This window comes from Dermochelys coriacea, chromosome 17 (genome assembly GCF_009764565.3).
Source record: "Dermochelys coriacea isolate rDerCor1 chromosome 17, rDerCor1.pri.v4, whole genome shotgun sequence".
Lineage (NCBI taxonomy): Eukaryota > Metazoa > Chordata > Testudines > Dermochelyidae > Dermochelys > Dermochelys coriacea.
In genome coordinates, this window is record NC_050084.1 from 7,745,826 (window position 1) to 7,761,752 (window position 15,927).

At 42.4% G+C, this 15,927-nt stretch overlaps 1 protein-coding gene across 6 annotated transcripts in view; it reads left to right on the forward strand.

The window, feature by feature from the left end:
• Positions 1-15,927, forward strand: part of AATF (apoptosis antagonizing transcription factor) — a 91,118-nt gene that overhangs the window by 39,811 nt on the left and 35,380 nt on the right. For all 6 annotated transcript variants that reach the window (XM_038375925.2, XM_043499566.1, XM_043499568.1 and 3 more), the window contains exons 6-8: positions 96-300; positions 1,073-1,237; positions 2,356-2,439. In XM_038375925.2, coding sequence (XP_038231853.1) covers positions 96-300; positions 1,073-1,237; positions 2,356-2,439 — 454 coding nt within the window. The remainder of the gene's footprint in view (positions 1-95; positions 301-1,072; positions 1,238-2,355; positions 2,440-15,927) is intronic.

Here is a 15,927-nt window from a genome sequence, read left to right on the forward strand (position 1 = left end):
ATAACTAACAAAAAGATGGCAAGGTGATCAGCAGAGGAGTTGCTGTTAGAGTTTCAAAATGTGGTTGTTTTTTTTTTGTTTTTTTTAATTTATAGTGATGAGGAGATTCCCAGTGGTAGTGATGAAGGGATGGGAGGTGAGGATCAGATGAGGCGGAAAGGCCCCCCTAAACGGAAGCTAGAGATGGAAGACTATCCAGAATTCATGGCTAAGCGATTTGCTGACTTCAGAACGTATCGGAACAACACCTTGCAAAAGTGGCACGACAAGACCAAACTAGCTTCTGGCAAATTGGGAAAGGCAAGTGTGTATGTATGTATGAGAGAGAGAGAGAGAAATTTAACAGAGACATTGGGACAGCAGCTGAAGTGTTTCATGCCATTCAGACATTGGAACATTCCTTGTTCCATCTAGAGTTGTAATAGTAAGAATTAAAACACACATGCCCAAGACAAACAAAAATCCCCAAAGATTTTGGAAGGGATGTAAGGGCTTCATACTTCAAGGGCATAAGCCAGGCTCTAACTTGGCAGGGTCAGGAGGAAATTTTCTCCCTGGGCAGATTACTTCAGAACTGCCTCCTCTGTGTTTCTTACACCTTCCTCTGAAGCAGCTGGTATTAGTCTGTTGTGTAGGAGACAAGATACTGTGTATAGTCTGTATATTTCCCTATTTACTTCATGATTTATTGAAAATACATGGACCTGAACACTTTTTAATTCAGCTGGCAATTCATTTTGTCCTAAGAGATCCAGGGCCCAGCATGTAGGGGTTAATATTAATCATTGAGAAGTTTGTCTGAGCTAGAGCAGTGAAGCCTGTCTATTAAGTCAGGCTTTCAGCTTGCCTCAGGGCAGTATCTTTTTGTTGGTTTATTTTTTGTTGGGGTTTATATATAATATATATATATATATATAATATATATATTACAACAACAACAACAACAATCCAAACTAAAACTCCTCCAGTAGGAACATTGTCTGCTTATCCACTGACACAGAAAGATAAAGGAACAGTGCTGCCTTGAGCAGCAGCTTTCTGTATTATCTGACACTAGTTAATGTTGTTGCAGGGTTTCAGTGCCTTTGAGCGTTCAGTCTTGACACAGATTGATCATATTATGATGGACAAAGAGAGATTACTACGGCGGACACAGACTAAGCGATCTGTGTATAGGGTACTTGGAAAGCTGGAGCAGGAATCTCAGCCCATCCCTGAATCATTGCCCGGATGTTCGGTAAGAGGTTTTGTTTCCAGTGGAAGTGGTGAAATTCTCTGCAAATGAATTTAATTGATCCTTTAACAAGTAACGTTGTTGTTGGGAGAGTTATGTAGAAGGTGATGAAATGACCATATTTGTATTTTAATGGATTAAAAGATGATTGAGGTGCTTTTTGTATTTCACAATGTGTGTGTTGGTTCCTACACTTATTCTTGATAGGCAGAGCAAGACTCAAGGTTGGACCATGCCAGCACTTTACCTTGGTCCTGCAATAGGTGTCAGTTCTGTCACATTCTGCTTCTTAAAGAAACAACTGCAAAATTTGATTCTAATAATGGGGTTTAAAGCTCTTGACTAGGAAGTTGGAACCAAGAATCACATTGCATTTCACCTGCAAAATATTTTAAGTGTCTATATCAACTTAGTATTTAAGGAATAGTAAACACTCAGCTGTAAAAATTAATGTAAAGTTATTGCACTTGAAAAAATATTTTTTCCCACTACATTTTAAATAAAGGTCCATATATACGTTGAGGCACGACTACATTTAAGTATAGCAATGTGTCAGAGATATCTTATGCAGGCTGTGCTTGTTTCCTAGCTAGGTAACCATAAAACCAATTCTTTGTTGGCAGTCATTTTCCATTTCCTTCCCATGTATTAGAAGTCCTTTAATCCTATTCTTATAATAATCAAATGCTTAAAAACTTCCTGTAATGGAAGGTGTTCACCATTCCACCATGTTTTTAAATGTTTGTATGCTTTACATGGTGTCATTGAGGTCAGAGATGGAAAAGGCCCATTGAGTCCTTTCATCCAAACTCTTATCAATCTATGATAGCTCCCAGTTGTATGCTTACTCATTTTTTTGTCAAGTTGAGTTAAAAATGGGGCTTCTACCACTTCTCCATGGAGTTCTTTCTATAGCCAAATACATCTAGATCTTGTTCTAACGGGCCCCAAGGCTGTACATATTGAAGAACATAAGGTGCCGAAAATATGGATTAGGGATGCTCACCGCCAAAATCCACCAAAAGTGCATTAGACTTGCTTTAAGACATGATACCGTGTCTGGGTGCTGCCCGAAGCATAGGCACATGTGGGCTTATAATCATGTCTCTCTGCTATTCCAGGAGGTCGTCCCTCAAGCCAAATCTAACACGCACCTAAAAGACCTGGATGAGGAGATCTTTGATGACGATGACTTCTACCACCAGGTGGGTCTCTGGAAATCTTTTCTGTGTCTCATGGCTCAAGTTGGCTTTTAGTATTTCTGGAGTTAATGCAGTAAATTCTCAGCAATAAGTTCTTCTGCCCAAAGATTCCTCTTAGAGAAACACCACATTAGTTGCTTGACTAGACATCTGTAATCTCTACCTGTTACCTTATTTCATGATATCCAAAGGCTTTAACTCTGATATCACTATTCAAGGCTTTATGGGTCAATCCTTCAGCCCTGCCTCATGGGGAGGGGTCTTATGGACTTCACTGAAACTACTCTACCCATGTGGGTCAGGCCTGCTAAATCAGACCAGTCTCTGTAGTTCTTATTGGTGATTATTGCTGTACAAAGGGGAAATCACAGAAGTTTCTACAACTAAATATTTTAAAGAAAAAACAAATGCTTATGTGGGTGGGAAAGCCCCATCACAAATAAAATTTTTGAAGTTGCTCAGTGGCACATTAGTTACCCTCATCCAAACACAAAACCTGTCTAATCTGCATGAAGATTGAAAGTGGTGCTGGGCTCCCAAAAGCTCCTTTCATACTGTAGCAGGGAGACTACACACAGTACTCTGGAGGCTGCAGACGGGGGTGATCATTGTGTTTGTAATTCAGTTAGCAAATGATAATGTCAGCCACATAAAATGCATACCAGAAATTACAGTGCTTTGAAGTAATTTGCTAAATTAAGTCCTGGACCAGTGCCCCAAAAAAATAGTTAGTCCAAGGATCCAGAGATGGTTTTAACATCAGGGCTAAACAAATGCTGTTCTATTATTAGAAACCTGGAAATCTAACTAGAGAAGCTCATTAGATCAGGAGGTAAAATAATGCAACAATTGGAGTATGGAGAAGGGAGATTGTGATTTTTAGGGCCTGATAACTAATTCAACCAGACGAGTAGACTTTTTGAATACATGTCCTGGGCTACCAAACAGAAAGAGAACTTTTATGAAGTTGGTAATTATTGTCTACATTTTACAGATTGGAAGAGCACTGAGAAATTTTAAGGGGGTGATTTTTTCAGGAGTCCTCAGCATTGTTCTAACTCTGCTACTGTTGCCGTCAATGAGAGTTTTATTATTGACTTCTATGGGAGCAGAGTAAGGACAAGGCTAAATGCTTTTGAACTTCTCGCCTTGTAAGCAACCTGTTCAGGGTCACACAGGTGGCAGAACAGGGAATGGAACCTACATCTCTTGAGTCCCAGGACACTGCGTTACAATCAGAGCATCCTTCCTAGCCATGGGATGAGTTGAACAGCATTTCTGTGGCGGGAAGACTCAGCAATTCCTCCATTGGAGATTGGATCCCTCTGCACACTTTCAAATGCAGAAAGGGACTGTTGAACAGCAATTGGCGGGCCAGATCTGTGATCTTAGTGCTAAATATTGGTGTGAGATAATTCTGAAGTGCAGACAAATCTGCTCCCATCTTCAGGAGTCCAAGTTTGCAACAAGAGCATCTTGCAGATTAAATCAGCATAATAAAATACCGAAATGAACAGGGAGAAATAGCCCTGACTGGCAAATCTTAGGCCTGTACCGTGTGGGTTTTCTTGGCCCTGAAATGTTAAGTTTTTAAAGAAAAATTGCAGTAGTTGAATGGCCCTTCCTCCTTACTAATAATTTTAACTTTGATACATTCTGATTTCAGAATTATGACTAGTCACATTTTAGCTTTTCCCCTCACTGGTTAATTGGGGTGCTGGGGTTAATCTAAATTAAAACTTAAACTAATAGAGGTCATTAAGGGAAGAGGAACACCTGAGTAAAACAAATGGGGCTGCCAGGCACAACTGTATCTTGGCCATTTCCCAAGAGGGAAGTGGCAGCAAATTGGAGTTGTTTCAGCGTTCTGTAGAGGTGAATGATGGGTGACACTCGTTTAATGTACGGCATCTCCGGAAACGTTCCAGATTGCATTTCTTGCTGTACCAACTGCTGCCGCCCGCACACAGCGAATAGGAACGGGGACCAATCGACAACATCTGGCAGCACAGCAAGGAATGGGTGCAACTCTTGAAACCCCATAGACTCTAAATATGGTGCTTAGGACTGTGGAGGCTTTAATCACTTACCACTCTTTGGCAGCAGGCTACGACAGCTTATCCTAGCCTCGTACATCACGCACAGACATCTGCTGAGCCGCGAGGCAGGGACACATTCATTTTCCTTTCTTGTGGTTTTTTTTTTCCCTTTCTCCCCCCCTCCCTTCCACCCTTCTCCTCTCCTCTCGTCCCCAATATGCTTATTGGGAGAGATGATCTGTAAAGATTACCGCTTCATTGTGTGCAAGTAATTGTGGGGATGCCAGCCCCCTGACAGACACAGCGTAGCACCTGTTCCGCTGACCTGGTTAATTTCTTCTGTTGAGTGGGATTTGGCAGAGATTGGAGCTGAAGCCAATTCAGTGATAAGGCTAAAGAAAATGGCTGTATGTTTTCTGTCACCTCCCAATTAAATTGGTTTCATAAAGTGCTTTCCTTTATTTGTCAGGGTAGTGAGCTGGAGCTGAGTGTTGCATTCAGAAGGGGTAGAATGTATTACAATAGACCTGTGACAATACAATGAATGTGGTTTCTTTCCAGTAGGTCAGATCTAAGCACGTGCACGTGTAAATATAAAAAAGGACCTGATGTTTGAGAAGTAACGAGCAGTCACAACTCTAATTGATTATTGTGGTAGCTCAGCACCTCTAAAAGTCTGACCTTGTGCATTTCAGTGTTTGTTTTTTAATTATTTAAATTTACAACCAAGCTTTTAGGACTTCCTGTTTTTTAAATGCCATTTTATTATTGTATTGCATTTTAGTTACCTATTATGTTTGTTATGGATCAAATACAAGTTCAAGTACAAGTTATTTCCCCCTCCCTTCAGTCATAGGAAGGACGTTACGCACACAAGTCAGTGACTAAAGCAGCATTGAGACAGTATAGATATACATACTGTATTGTTATAGGTTACAGTCCTGGAATCTTAAGATTCCACATCTCCCATGGGAAAGCAGTCTTGTCTTTTACAAGCCCACAGTGGCATTCACCTTGCAGGGCAGGTGGAATTTTATGATTCAGGACTCAACAATTTGTGTTTTATCCATTCATCCCACTTCCTCCATGTTTGCTCATTTGTTCTGCAGGCAGACAAGCCTTTCCCTGTCTCATAATGATTTTTATGCTGGTGACCCACATTGAGCTGTAATGTACAGCCATGAGAGAGATGTGGGAGAGAACTTCTTTATTTAGGCTATGCCAGATGAGAATAATTAATCAGTTTCAAAAAGAGCCTGATTACTTAGAGCAAGGGATGTTGAACCCCATTTCATATACAGTTTTAAGGCAAAAAACTACTTTTTTGGTTTGTTTGTTTTTTAAAGAGCCATGTTTATGTAGAATCTCTTACCGATATTGCAGCATTAAGACTTAAAAACCCAGTCTGCTACCAGAGTGCTGCTAGTCTAACATGCTACAGTGGAGATTTTATTAGGATGAAATACTAGAAGAGGAGAGAGCTGAAAATGGTTTATCTCTAACAGGAATTAGGTTAATGTTCATATGCTAAGTGTTCCACTGGTAGCAACTCTGCCCAGAACAAATGTTCATCACTGATGGCAGCAGGTATGCCTGGGGAAAATTAAGAATATACATATCTTTTATTCTCACCCTCCCTCCAGCTTCAGTTAAACAGTTTGGCACTGCCTCTTATAATGGCCGGGAGCCATATTATCTTGTGCTGTGATTATCTCATAAGCTAAGTATAGTCAATAGTTGGATGGGAGACTCCAAGGAAAACCTAAGGTCTTCAGCCAGTGGTGGTGGCAGTTCGTTAGATGGGACTATTCCTGTTAGTTAGTACTGTTTCAGGAGCATTTGTCCTAAACTGTTAAACATCTGCTGTGTTCCACGATGGAGATGGATGCATTTCCATGTGGGCCCAGCTGCTGAAAGGTCTTTAGGTATCTAACCCCCGAGTTAGGTGCCTAAATACCTTCGAAGATTTGGGCTATGGATCTTTGTATCCCTTACCTATTCATAGTTAGTTTGTAAAGTGCTTTGAGATCATCAAAGTTTTGTTTTATTTTCTCCGCGGAAAGCTTTGCTTCTGTATGTGTTAACTACCTTCCTAGTATTATTGTCCTTAGTGTACTTGTCTACGTGATCCAGTGTCACAGATGTATTTTGCATGTATTTTAACAATGCATATAAAAATAAGTTAAATGTTTATCTCACTAAACCTCCTGTTCGTGTCTAGTTTTTATCCAAAAGAACTATTTAATCTGAGTTTGTGACAAATCAGCTTCCAGATCTCAAATACTCATTAAGATGTTTCTGGTTCAGTTTACTTTCCTTCTGGGTTGTAGACTGATTTAAATCATAACAGTCTGGCTTTTTTAAAAACCTTAATTTGATGGCATAAATTTATCCTCAGGTTCCAACTAAGGGTGTGTTTAAAACTGTTCCTGATCACATACTATGTTTTTTTTGTCTCACAGGTATTTGATAATGCCATAAACAAGTAATTACTAATCCAGTGAACTATTAAAAGTCAATAATGTTGAAGAATAGAGAGAAGGCTAGTTTTCTGACAAGCTGGTTTACCTTAATTAAACTGTTGAGTGATTAATATGGACAGCTGATCTTGTGGCTTTAATTAGATGCATTTAGAGTTTTGTGTGAATAAGAGATGTCTCGAACCATCCCATAGGTTAATGGCAATACAATACTCTTATCATAGGCATGTATCTTTCAAATGGCTCAGTAGATGGTTAATAACACGTTTTAAAGCTTGATTTGAAACTTCTCCTAATGGGTTATTAGAAAACGGAAACCCAGCATCGTTAGCCTTTTTTCCATATAAAACTGAATTTCCATAGAATGTTTAAAAAAAAAATACAGTCAAGTTGTTTAGTCCTACATCTTAGGTTTTTGAATTACAAAATAGGTTACAGAAAACCCAATGCAAACAGGTCCATGGTGATTTTTAAAAATAATAATAGTTATCAATGGGTCTAAAATTTTCCCATCGCTGTTAGAAACTCAAAGAGCTAGTGCATGGGAGCTTGACCAGTTTTTCTGTCCAAGTAGCGTGAAGTGCAAAAAGTAAACTAAAAGAACCTTAAAATAGATGCAAAAAGAAAAGGAGTACTTGTGGCACCTTAGAGACTAACAAATTTATTAGAGCATAAGCTTTCGTGAGCTACAGCTCACTTCATCGGATGCATTTGGTGGAAAAAACAGAGGAGAGATTTATATACACACACACAGAGAACATGAAACAATGGGTTTATCATACACACTGTAAGGAGAGTGATCACTTAAGATAAGCCATCACCAACAGCAGGGGGGGGGAAGGAGGAAAACCTTTCATGGTGACAAGCAGGTAGGCTAATTCCAGCAGTTAACAAGAATATCAGAGGAACAGTGGGGGTGGGGTGGGAGGGAGAAATACCATGGGGAAATAGTTTTACTTTGTGTAATGACTCATCCATTCCCAGTCTCTATTCAAACCTAAGTTAATTGTATCCAGTTTGCAAATTAATTCCAATTCAGCAGTCTCTCGTTGGAGTATGTTTTTGAAGCTTTTTTGTTGAAGTATAGCCAATCTTAGGTCTGTGATCGAGTGACCAGAGAGATTGAAGTGTTCTCCAACTGGTTTTTGAAGTTTATAATTCTTGACGTCTGATTTGTGTCCATTCATTCTTTACGTAGAGACTGTCCAGTTTGGCCAATGTACATGGCAGAGGGGCATTGCTGGCACATGATGGAATATATCACATTGGTAGATGCACAGGTGAACGAGCCTCTGATGGGGTGGCTGATGTGATTAGGCCCTATGATGGTATCCCCTGAATCGATATGTGGACAGAGTTGGCACCGGGCTTTGTTGCAAGGATAGGTTCCTGGGGTAGTGGGTCTGTGGTGTGGTGTGTGGTTGCTGTGAGTATTTGCTTCAGATTGGGGGGCTGTCTGTAAGCAAGGACTGGTCTGTCTCCCAAGATCTGAGAGAGCGATGGCTCGTCCTTCAGGATAGGTTGTAGATCCTTGATGATGCGTTGGAGGGGTTTAGTTGGGGGCTGAAGGTGATGGCTAGTGGCGTTCTGTTGTTTTCTTTGTTGGGCCTGTCCTGTAGTAGGTGACTTCTGGGTACTCTTCTGGCTCTGTCATCTGTTTCTTCACTTCAGCAGGTGGATACTGTAGTTGTAGGAATGCATGATAGAGATCTTGTAGGTGTTTGTCTCTGTCCTGAGGGGTTGGAGCAAATGCGGTTATATCGTAGCGCTTGGCTGTAGACAATGGATCGAGTGGTATGATCTGGATGAAAGCTAGAGGCATGTAGGTAGGAATAGCGGTCAGTAGTTTCCGATATAGGGTGGTGTTTTATGTGACCATCACTTATTAGCACCGTAGTGTCCAGGAAGTGGATCTCTTGTGTGGACTGGTCCAGGCTGAGGTTGATGGGTGGGATGGAAATTGTTGAAATCATGGGGAATTCCTCAAGAGCTTCTTTTCCATGGGTCCAGATGATGAAGATGTCATCAATGTAGCGCAAGTAGAGTAGGGGCATTAGGGGACGAGAGCTGAGGAAGCGTTGTTCTAAGTCAGCCATAAAAATGTTGGCATACTGTGGGGCCATGCGGTACCCATCGCAGTGCCGCTGATTTGAAGGTATACATTGTCACCAAATGTGAAATAGTTATGGGTCAGGACAAAGTCACAAGTTCTGCCACCAGGTTAGCCGTGACAGTATCGGGGATACTGTTCCTGACGGCTTGTAGTCCATCTTTGTGTGGAATGTTGGTGTAGAGGGCTTCTACATCCATAGTGGCTAGGATGGTGTTTTTAGGAAGATCACCAATGGACTGTAGTTTCCTCAGGAAATCGGTGGTGTCTCGAAGATAGCTGGGAGTGCTGGTAACGAAGGGCCTGAGGAGGGAGTCTACATAGCCAGACATCCTGCTGTCAGGGTGCCAATGCCTGAGATGATGGGGCGTCCAGGATTTCCAGGTTTATGGATCTTGGGTAGCAGATAGAATACCCCAGGTCCTGGCTCCAGGGGTGTGTCTGTGCGGATTTGTTCTATGCTTTTCAGGGAGTTTCTTGAGCAAATGCTGTAGTTTCTTTTGGTAACTCTCAGTGGGATCAGAGGGTAATGGCTTGTAGAAAGTGGTGTTGGAGAGCTGCCTAGTAGCCCTCTTGTTCATACTCTGACCTATTCATGATGACGACAGCACCTCCTTTGTCAGCCTTTTGATTATGATGTCAGAGTTGTTTCTGAGGCTGTGGATGGCACTGTGTTCTGCATGGCTGAGGTTATGGGGTAAGCGATGCTGCTTTTCCACAATTTCAGCTCGTGCACGTCGGCGGAAGCAGTCTATGTAGAAATCCAGGCTGCTGTTTCGACCTTCAGGAGGAGTCCACCTAGAATCCTTCTTTTTGTAGTGTTGGCAGGAAGGTCTCTGTGGGTTAATATGTTGGTCAGAGGTGTGTTGGAAATATTCCTTGAGTCTGAGACGTCGAAAATAGGATTCTAGGTCACCACAGAACTGTATCATGTTCGTGGGGGTGGAGGGGCAAAAGGAGAGGCCCAGAGATAGGACAGATTCTTCCGCTGGGCTAAGAGTATAGTTGGATAGATTAACAATATTGCTGGGTGGGTTACGGGAACCATTGTTGTGGCCCCTTGTGGCATATAGTAGTTTAGATAGCCAGAAGAGTACCCAGAAGTCACCTACTACAGGACAGGCCCAACAAAGAAAACAACAGAACGCCACTAGCCATCACCTTCAGCCCCCAACTAAAACCCCTCCAACGCATCATCAAGGATCTACAACCTATCCTGAAGGACGAGCCATCGCTCTCTCAGATCTTGGGAGACAGACCAGTCCTTGCTTACAGACAGCCCCCCAATCTGAAGCAAACACTCACCAGCAACCACACACCACACAACAGAACCACTAACCCAGGAACCTATCCTTGCAACAAAGCCCGTTGCCAACTCTGTCCACATATCTATTCAGGGGATACCATCATAGGGCCTAATCACATCAGCCACACCATCAGAGGCTCGTTCACCTGTGCATCTACCAATGTGATATATGCCATCATGTGCCAGCAATGCCCCTCTGCCATGTACATTGGCCAAACTGGACAGTCTCTACGTAAAAGAATGAAATGGACACAATCAGACGTCAAGAATTATAACATTCAAAAACCAGTTGGAGACACTTCAATCTCTCTGGTCACTCGATCACAGACCTAAGAGTGGCTATACTTCAACAAAAAAGCTTCAAAAACAGACTCCAACGAGAGACTGCTGAATTGGAATTATTTGCAAACTGGATACAATTAACTTAGGCTTGAATAGAGACTGGGAATGGATGAGTCATTACACAAAGTAAAACTATTTCCCCATGGTATTTCTCCCTCCCACCCCACCCCCCACTGTTCCTCTGATATTCTTGTTAACTGCTGGAATTAGCCTACCTGCTTGTCACCATGAAAGGTTTTCCTCCTTCCCCCCCCTGCTGTTGGTGATGGCTTATCTTAAGTGATCACTCTCCTTACAGTGTGTATGATAAACCCATTGTTTCATGTTCTCTGTGTGTGTGTATATAAATCTCTCCTCTGTTTTTTCCACCAAATGCATCCGATGAAGTGAGCTGTAGCTCACGAAAGCTTATGCTCTAATAAATTTGTTAGTCTCTAAGGTGCCACAAGTACTCCTTTTCTTTTTGCGAATACAGACTAACACGGCTGCTACTCTGAAACCTTAAAATAGATGTTAATCTTCCACCATTTATGCAGTTTTTAATAATTGTGGATGGTATTAGTAGCACAGGTAAAGGAAAAATAAATATGATTTTCATCTCTACAATGTCCCTCCAAAGAACGAAGGGAAAAAATCTAGATTATGAAATTTTCAGATCAGATGCTGTAATTTATCATATGTTTGTCGATTTCAGATCAGAGCAGGAGTAACCCCTTTCCCGGATGTTGTTCCATCTATTTTCTGATGTAATCTTAGGAGGCAAGAGGATGAGCTGCGCATGTCTGTATTATTACTACTTAACTTGGAAGAAAAACTGAACAGGACTTTCCCTTTTCTACCTGATTTGATTAAAAACAAAGCAAAACACGAAAAGCTTTTCCAGTGTAGTAGGGGGTATTGTGGCTCCGTAGGATAGGGAAAAAAGAAATTCTTAAGCTGTTGGAAGGATTTTGTGTTAAAACAAAAGTGATACACAGAGAGTGGAACTTTAAAATGATTGGTTAAAACTGCTTAATTTCCACTAACAAATACATGGGCAGCTGGTTAAATGTAAATGAGATCGAGACCTCTGGAAAAGTCTAATCTGCTGCTAGATTTGGTCTTGCTTAGGCTAGGAAGTGACAATGTTTTTGATGAAAGGTGGGTCTTTGCTGCCAAGTCCCAGTGTAGAGTTTCTCATGGTTTGGGTGTGTACAGCTTGTTGGAGTTGTTTCTAATTTCTGTGTATTTGAACAAAAGTCTCCCACTTACCTTTGTACTAAGAACAGTGAACAGGATGTGAAATGCTGCTTCTTACATTGTCCTGTGTAGTTAACCCTTGTATTAGTTGAGTGTTAACTGGCTGGCAGACCTCCTGTTTGATATTACTAGTACATCGAAACTAACCTGACTAAAGTGACTTTCACCTTAAAGTAACTAGTACAGAAACCACATTGAAATACCATGCTGCACCTCTACATATACGAGGCTCATTGAATTGAAAGGTGATGGTACAACAACTTACACAGACAACAGGCGGCTTTGATGGAGAGCAGTCTGAAGCCCCGGTTGTTTTATAACAAGCAGGCCTGCTGGGCCTTTGCTAATTTTACAAAGGATTTCAATTGCCATGGTGACAAAATAACTTTTTAAAAATCCCAGTCGTGTTTCAAATGATAACAAGCAACATAAACCAAACTGGTTCCTATTGGATAATATGGCAGCACCTTCTTTTAGCTACCTATTAAACATCAGGTAAGACATAGGTGGATTTAAAAAAAAAAAAATCCTGATTACAATCACACTTAAATACAGTAGCATAATGCTCAAAAGTGACTACAAAGGACATCATTAGAAACAAAGTTAGTTTTGATAGACAGTCCTACATTCTGTGTGCGGGAGAGCTCAGTCATGAGCCACAATTGTCCTTGAATAATCTCCTAATGGCGTTTTCCAAATCTCTGTGCTTCTGGCACAGGATCTTTTATGTGCATCTCCTTAACCAGGATAACATTTTTCTCCATTGTGTTTTAAGGGCGACTCTTTCGAAAGCTCTCAGTAGTGGCCCAACTGCTCTCACTGATGTTAGTGGAAATTTTAACATTGACTTGGGTGAGAGCAGAGCAAGGCGAACGCTGGCGGCTTTTGAAAATCTCACCTTCAATTTTTTTTTTTCTGTGAATATTTCAGTTATCTATTTTGTCAGCAATTGTGGATTTCAGGATCTCTTATATTCTGATACGTTTTCAGATTTGTGGAAGCGTGGTCAAGAATTTTGTGTTCTGTTCCGCCAACTCTTGAGATCAACGTTGACAAATCACATGACCTCTCTGTGCCTATATTTACCCAGAGGGCACATAATGGCTCATGGGGGGGAGGGGGAAGGGTGTTACTAATTTCAATTAAGGCTTTCAACTGCTTTGTGATGTGCTTGGATGAAAAACACGGTCTTAATGTGAAGTTTTACTAAGGGCATGTCTGCACTACAACTCTAAGTTGACCTGTGTGGGGTTCTGAGAACCAGTACTCTGAGCTCTGCGCAGCTCCCCACCCAGAGCCTAGTTGCCCCCCGGGCTCTTGGCTCCCCGCTCCCAGCTGGGAATGTGTGTGTAGGAGGTGCAGCTGCTTGAGATTCTTGGCTTCTGGAGTGGGGAGCCTCCAGGCAGCAGCCCTGAGCTGGGAATGGGGAGCCCAGGGCAGCTGGGCTCTAGCTGCCCGGCTTTCTTGTCAATTTCAGGGCTCCAGCGTGGAGCCGTGAAATTGAGACGACAGCTAATAGCTGAGGTAAGTAACACAGTGTCTACACAGACACTGTATCGCCCTAACTACATGGACAGAAGCCCTACGCCTCTCGTGGAGGTAGCATTATTATGTTGGTGCAGTAGGGCATTTACATCGGTGGGACACGGCTGTAGCGTGTGCACTGACATAGTTAGGTCAATGTAAACTGCCTTATGTTGGCCTAAATGTGTAGTGTAAACCAAACCTGAATGCTAACGTGCACAGGTGTAGCCGTTAACCACAATAAAGGTCACCACCTGGCAGCAAAAGCAAATAACGTTCATGTGGATGACTTTATTCCACTCCTTTATTGCTAGAAAATGTGTGTGTCTAGCCTCCAGATTGCTGCTGTTTTGGGACAGGCAAGGGACATTTAGGTGGGCTGCAGCACTATTGCTCTTACTGACGAATGGAACTTTGTGGTGGTCATTTAAAAGGACAGTTTTGTTCCCTTGTTAAGGGGAGAATGAATTGGGAGGTGGTGGTGGGCAGATAAAAACAAATTATTCAAATAAAAGCCTTTTACTGCTGATATTGCTTAACTCCAATTCTGTCTTCACACATCAGGGCTTAATGCTGATAGTGATTTACTTACACTTCCTAGTTAATAATTAGGCATTGGGAGACACCATAGATCACTCCTAATGGAATATATGGGGTCTGATGAGAGTTTTCTGTTTTGACTAATAAATTTTAGCCGGAATCACCAGACTTAATGAAATATTACGGCTTTGGAAGTGTTTTAGGTCTTGTGTTGAAAAAATAGTGTTACTTTATTTAGTAAATGAATTTATCATTCATTGTGTATCCTGAGCCCTACCTGGCTCTGGAGCATGGGCTGAATGCAAGACTGTGAACTAGAAAGTGGAAAAACTAATCAAATCCTTAAAGACCAGAGGCAGCCAGGCAGGTCTACACTGACTTTTTTCAGTGGTAGCCTCTGGCTACATCCACTTTGATTTTAGTCACCATTGTTAGCATGATTTATAACTTTGGCTTTAAGACTCACACTATTTAGATGTAATAAGATGCTTTGTGGCTTTTATTTCCATTTCCTAATTTCCCTCCTGTCCCTGGCTTTTTCTCCCTTCCCCTCCTCTCTATCCTGCACAACCTCTTGAATCTTGCAGTTGCCCTGCACTGAAAGAACATTTCACCTTTAGTTCCCAGGTGAAGAAAAGAGGTCTTTCTTGACTGACGGCTGAACTGCTCATGGACCTTTTGGCTCATGGGTGCTGCTGTTTACAAGCTTTAGTCTCCTCCTGTTGTTGCGTGCAACTTTCCCTCGTTAACACTAATAGGTGGGATTCTCTGTGCAGAATAATAGACCCCCAAAGGGATAAAAGCTGTCAGAGTAAAGCAGGCATCCAAGTGCTCTTATGCAGTTAATTTATGTAAGAGCCAGACCCCCGTGACCTGTGTCCTAGCTGCTGCAGCATCCAGATTCTCTTGTCCTCGATGCTCACACTGCAGCACGTTAGCGATCCTGTCTATCGAGCATCTGTGGCCAGTGCTCCGATGGAGGGATCCATCTCGCTTACTCACCATGCCAAAAATTCCATTAAAAGCCTGCAGGAACAAATGCATCTTGAGCTGTCTGTCTTGGGTGCAGCTGCAGCTGCACCATTCAGCCACCAAACTCCGGATTTGGTGAGCCACCAGAGGGAAGAGTTCCCTCTGCTGTAGATGTCTTGCTGCACAGGTTTTGAGTTTAACTCAGGATATGACAGCAGAAGTAACCCAGCTGATCTTGCCTGTCATGACAAAGGCACTTCCTCAGATATTCAGGTCCTAGAGATGTATAGATTGTACCTACTGCCTTGTATTGCACCCTGAAGCAAAGGGGTAGCCTAGTGCAAGGGGTTGCATAGGAATGATACATACTCAGTCACCCATCCCAGTTAGGAGGCAAGCAACAGTGTTCTGTGCCAGGGAAGCTCCTTATAGAGCGCCCTGCAGTAATGCAGTCTGGAGTGAACATTGATTAGATACACTGTGGTCACAGTGGTGCTGTTAATCCATTCTGGATTCAGGAAGACATTTCCCTCTTGAGATTGCTTAGGTTCAGTGCAAACATAAAGAGTCCAGATGGATGTCTGAGGGTTGGCATTGTACCTTTCAGCAAAGCAACACAGTAGAGCCGGGGTTCTCAAATGTCATTGCTTCGTGACCCGCTTCTGAGAACAAAAATGACTGACCCCAGGAGGAGGGACTGAAGCCTGAGCCCGCCCAAGCCCTGCTGCCCCGGTGTGTGTGTGTGTGTGTGTGGACGGGGGGACCCAAAGCCCAAGGGCTTCAGCCCCAGGCAGGAGGCCTGTAACCTGAGCCCCGGGTAGTGGGTCTCAGGTTTTGGCCACAGGCCCCAGCAAGTCTAAGCCAGCCCTGGCAATTCCATTAAAATGTGGTTGTGACCCACTTTGGGGTCTCAACCCACAGTTTGAGAACCGCTGCAGA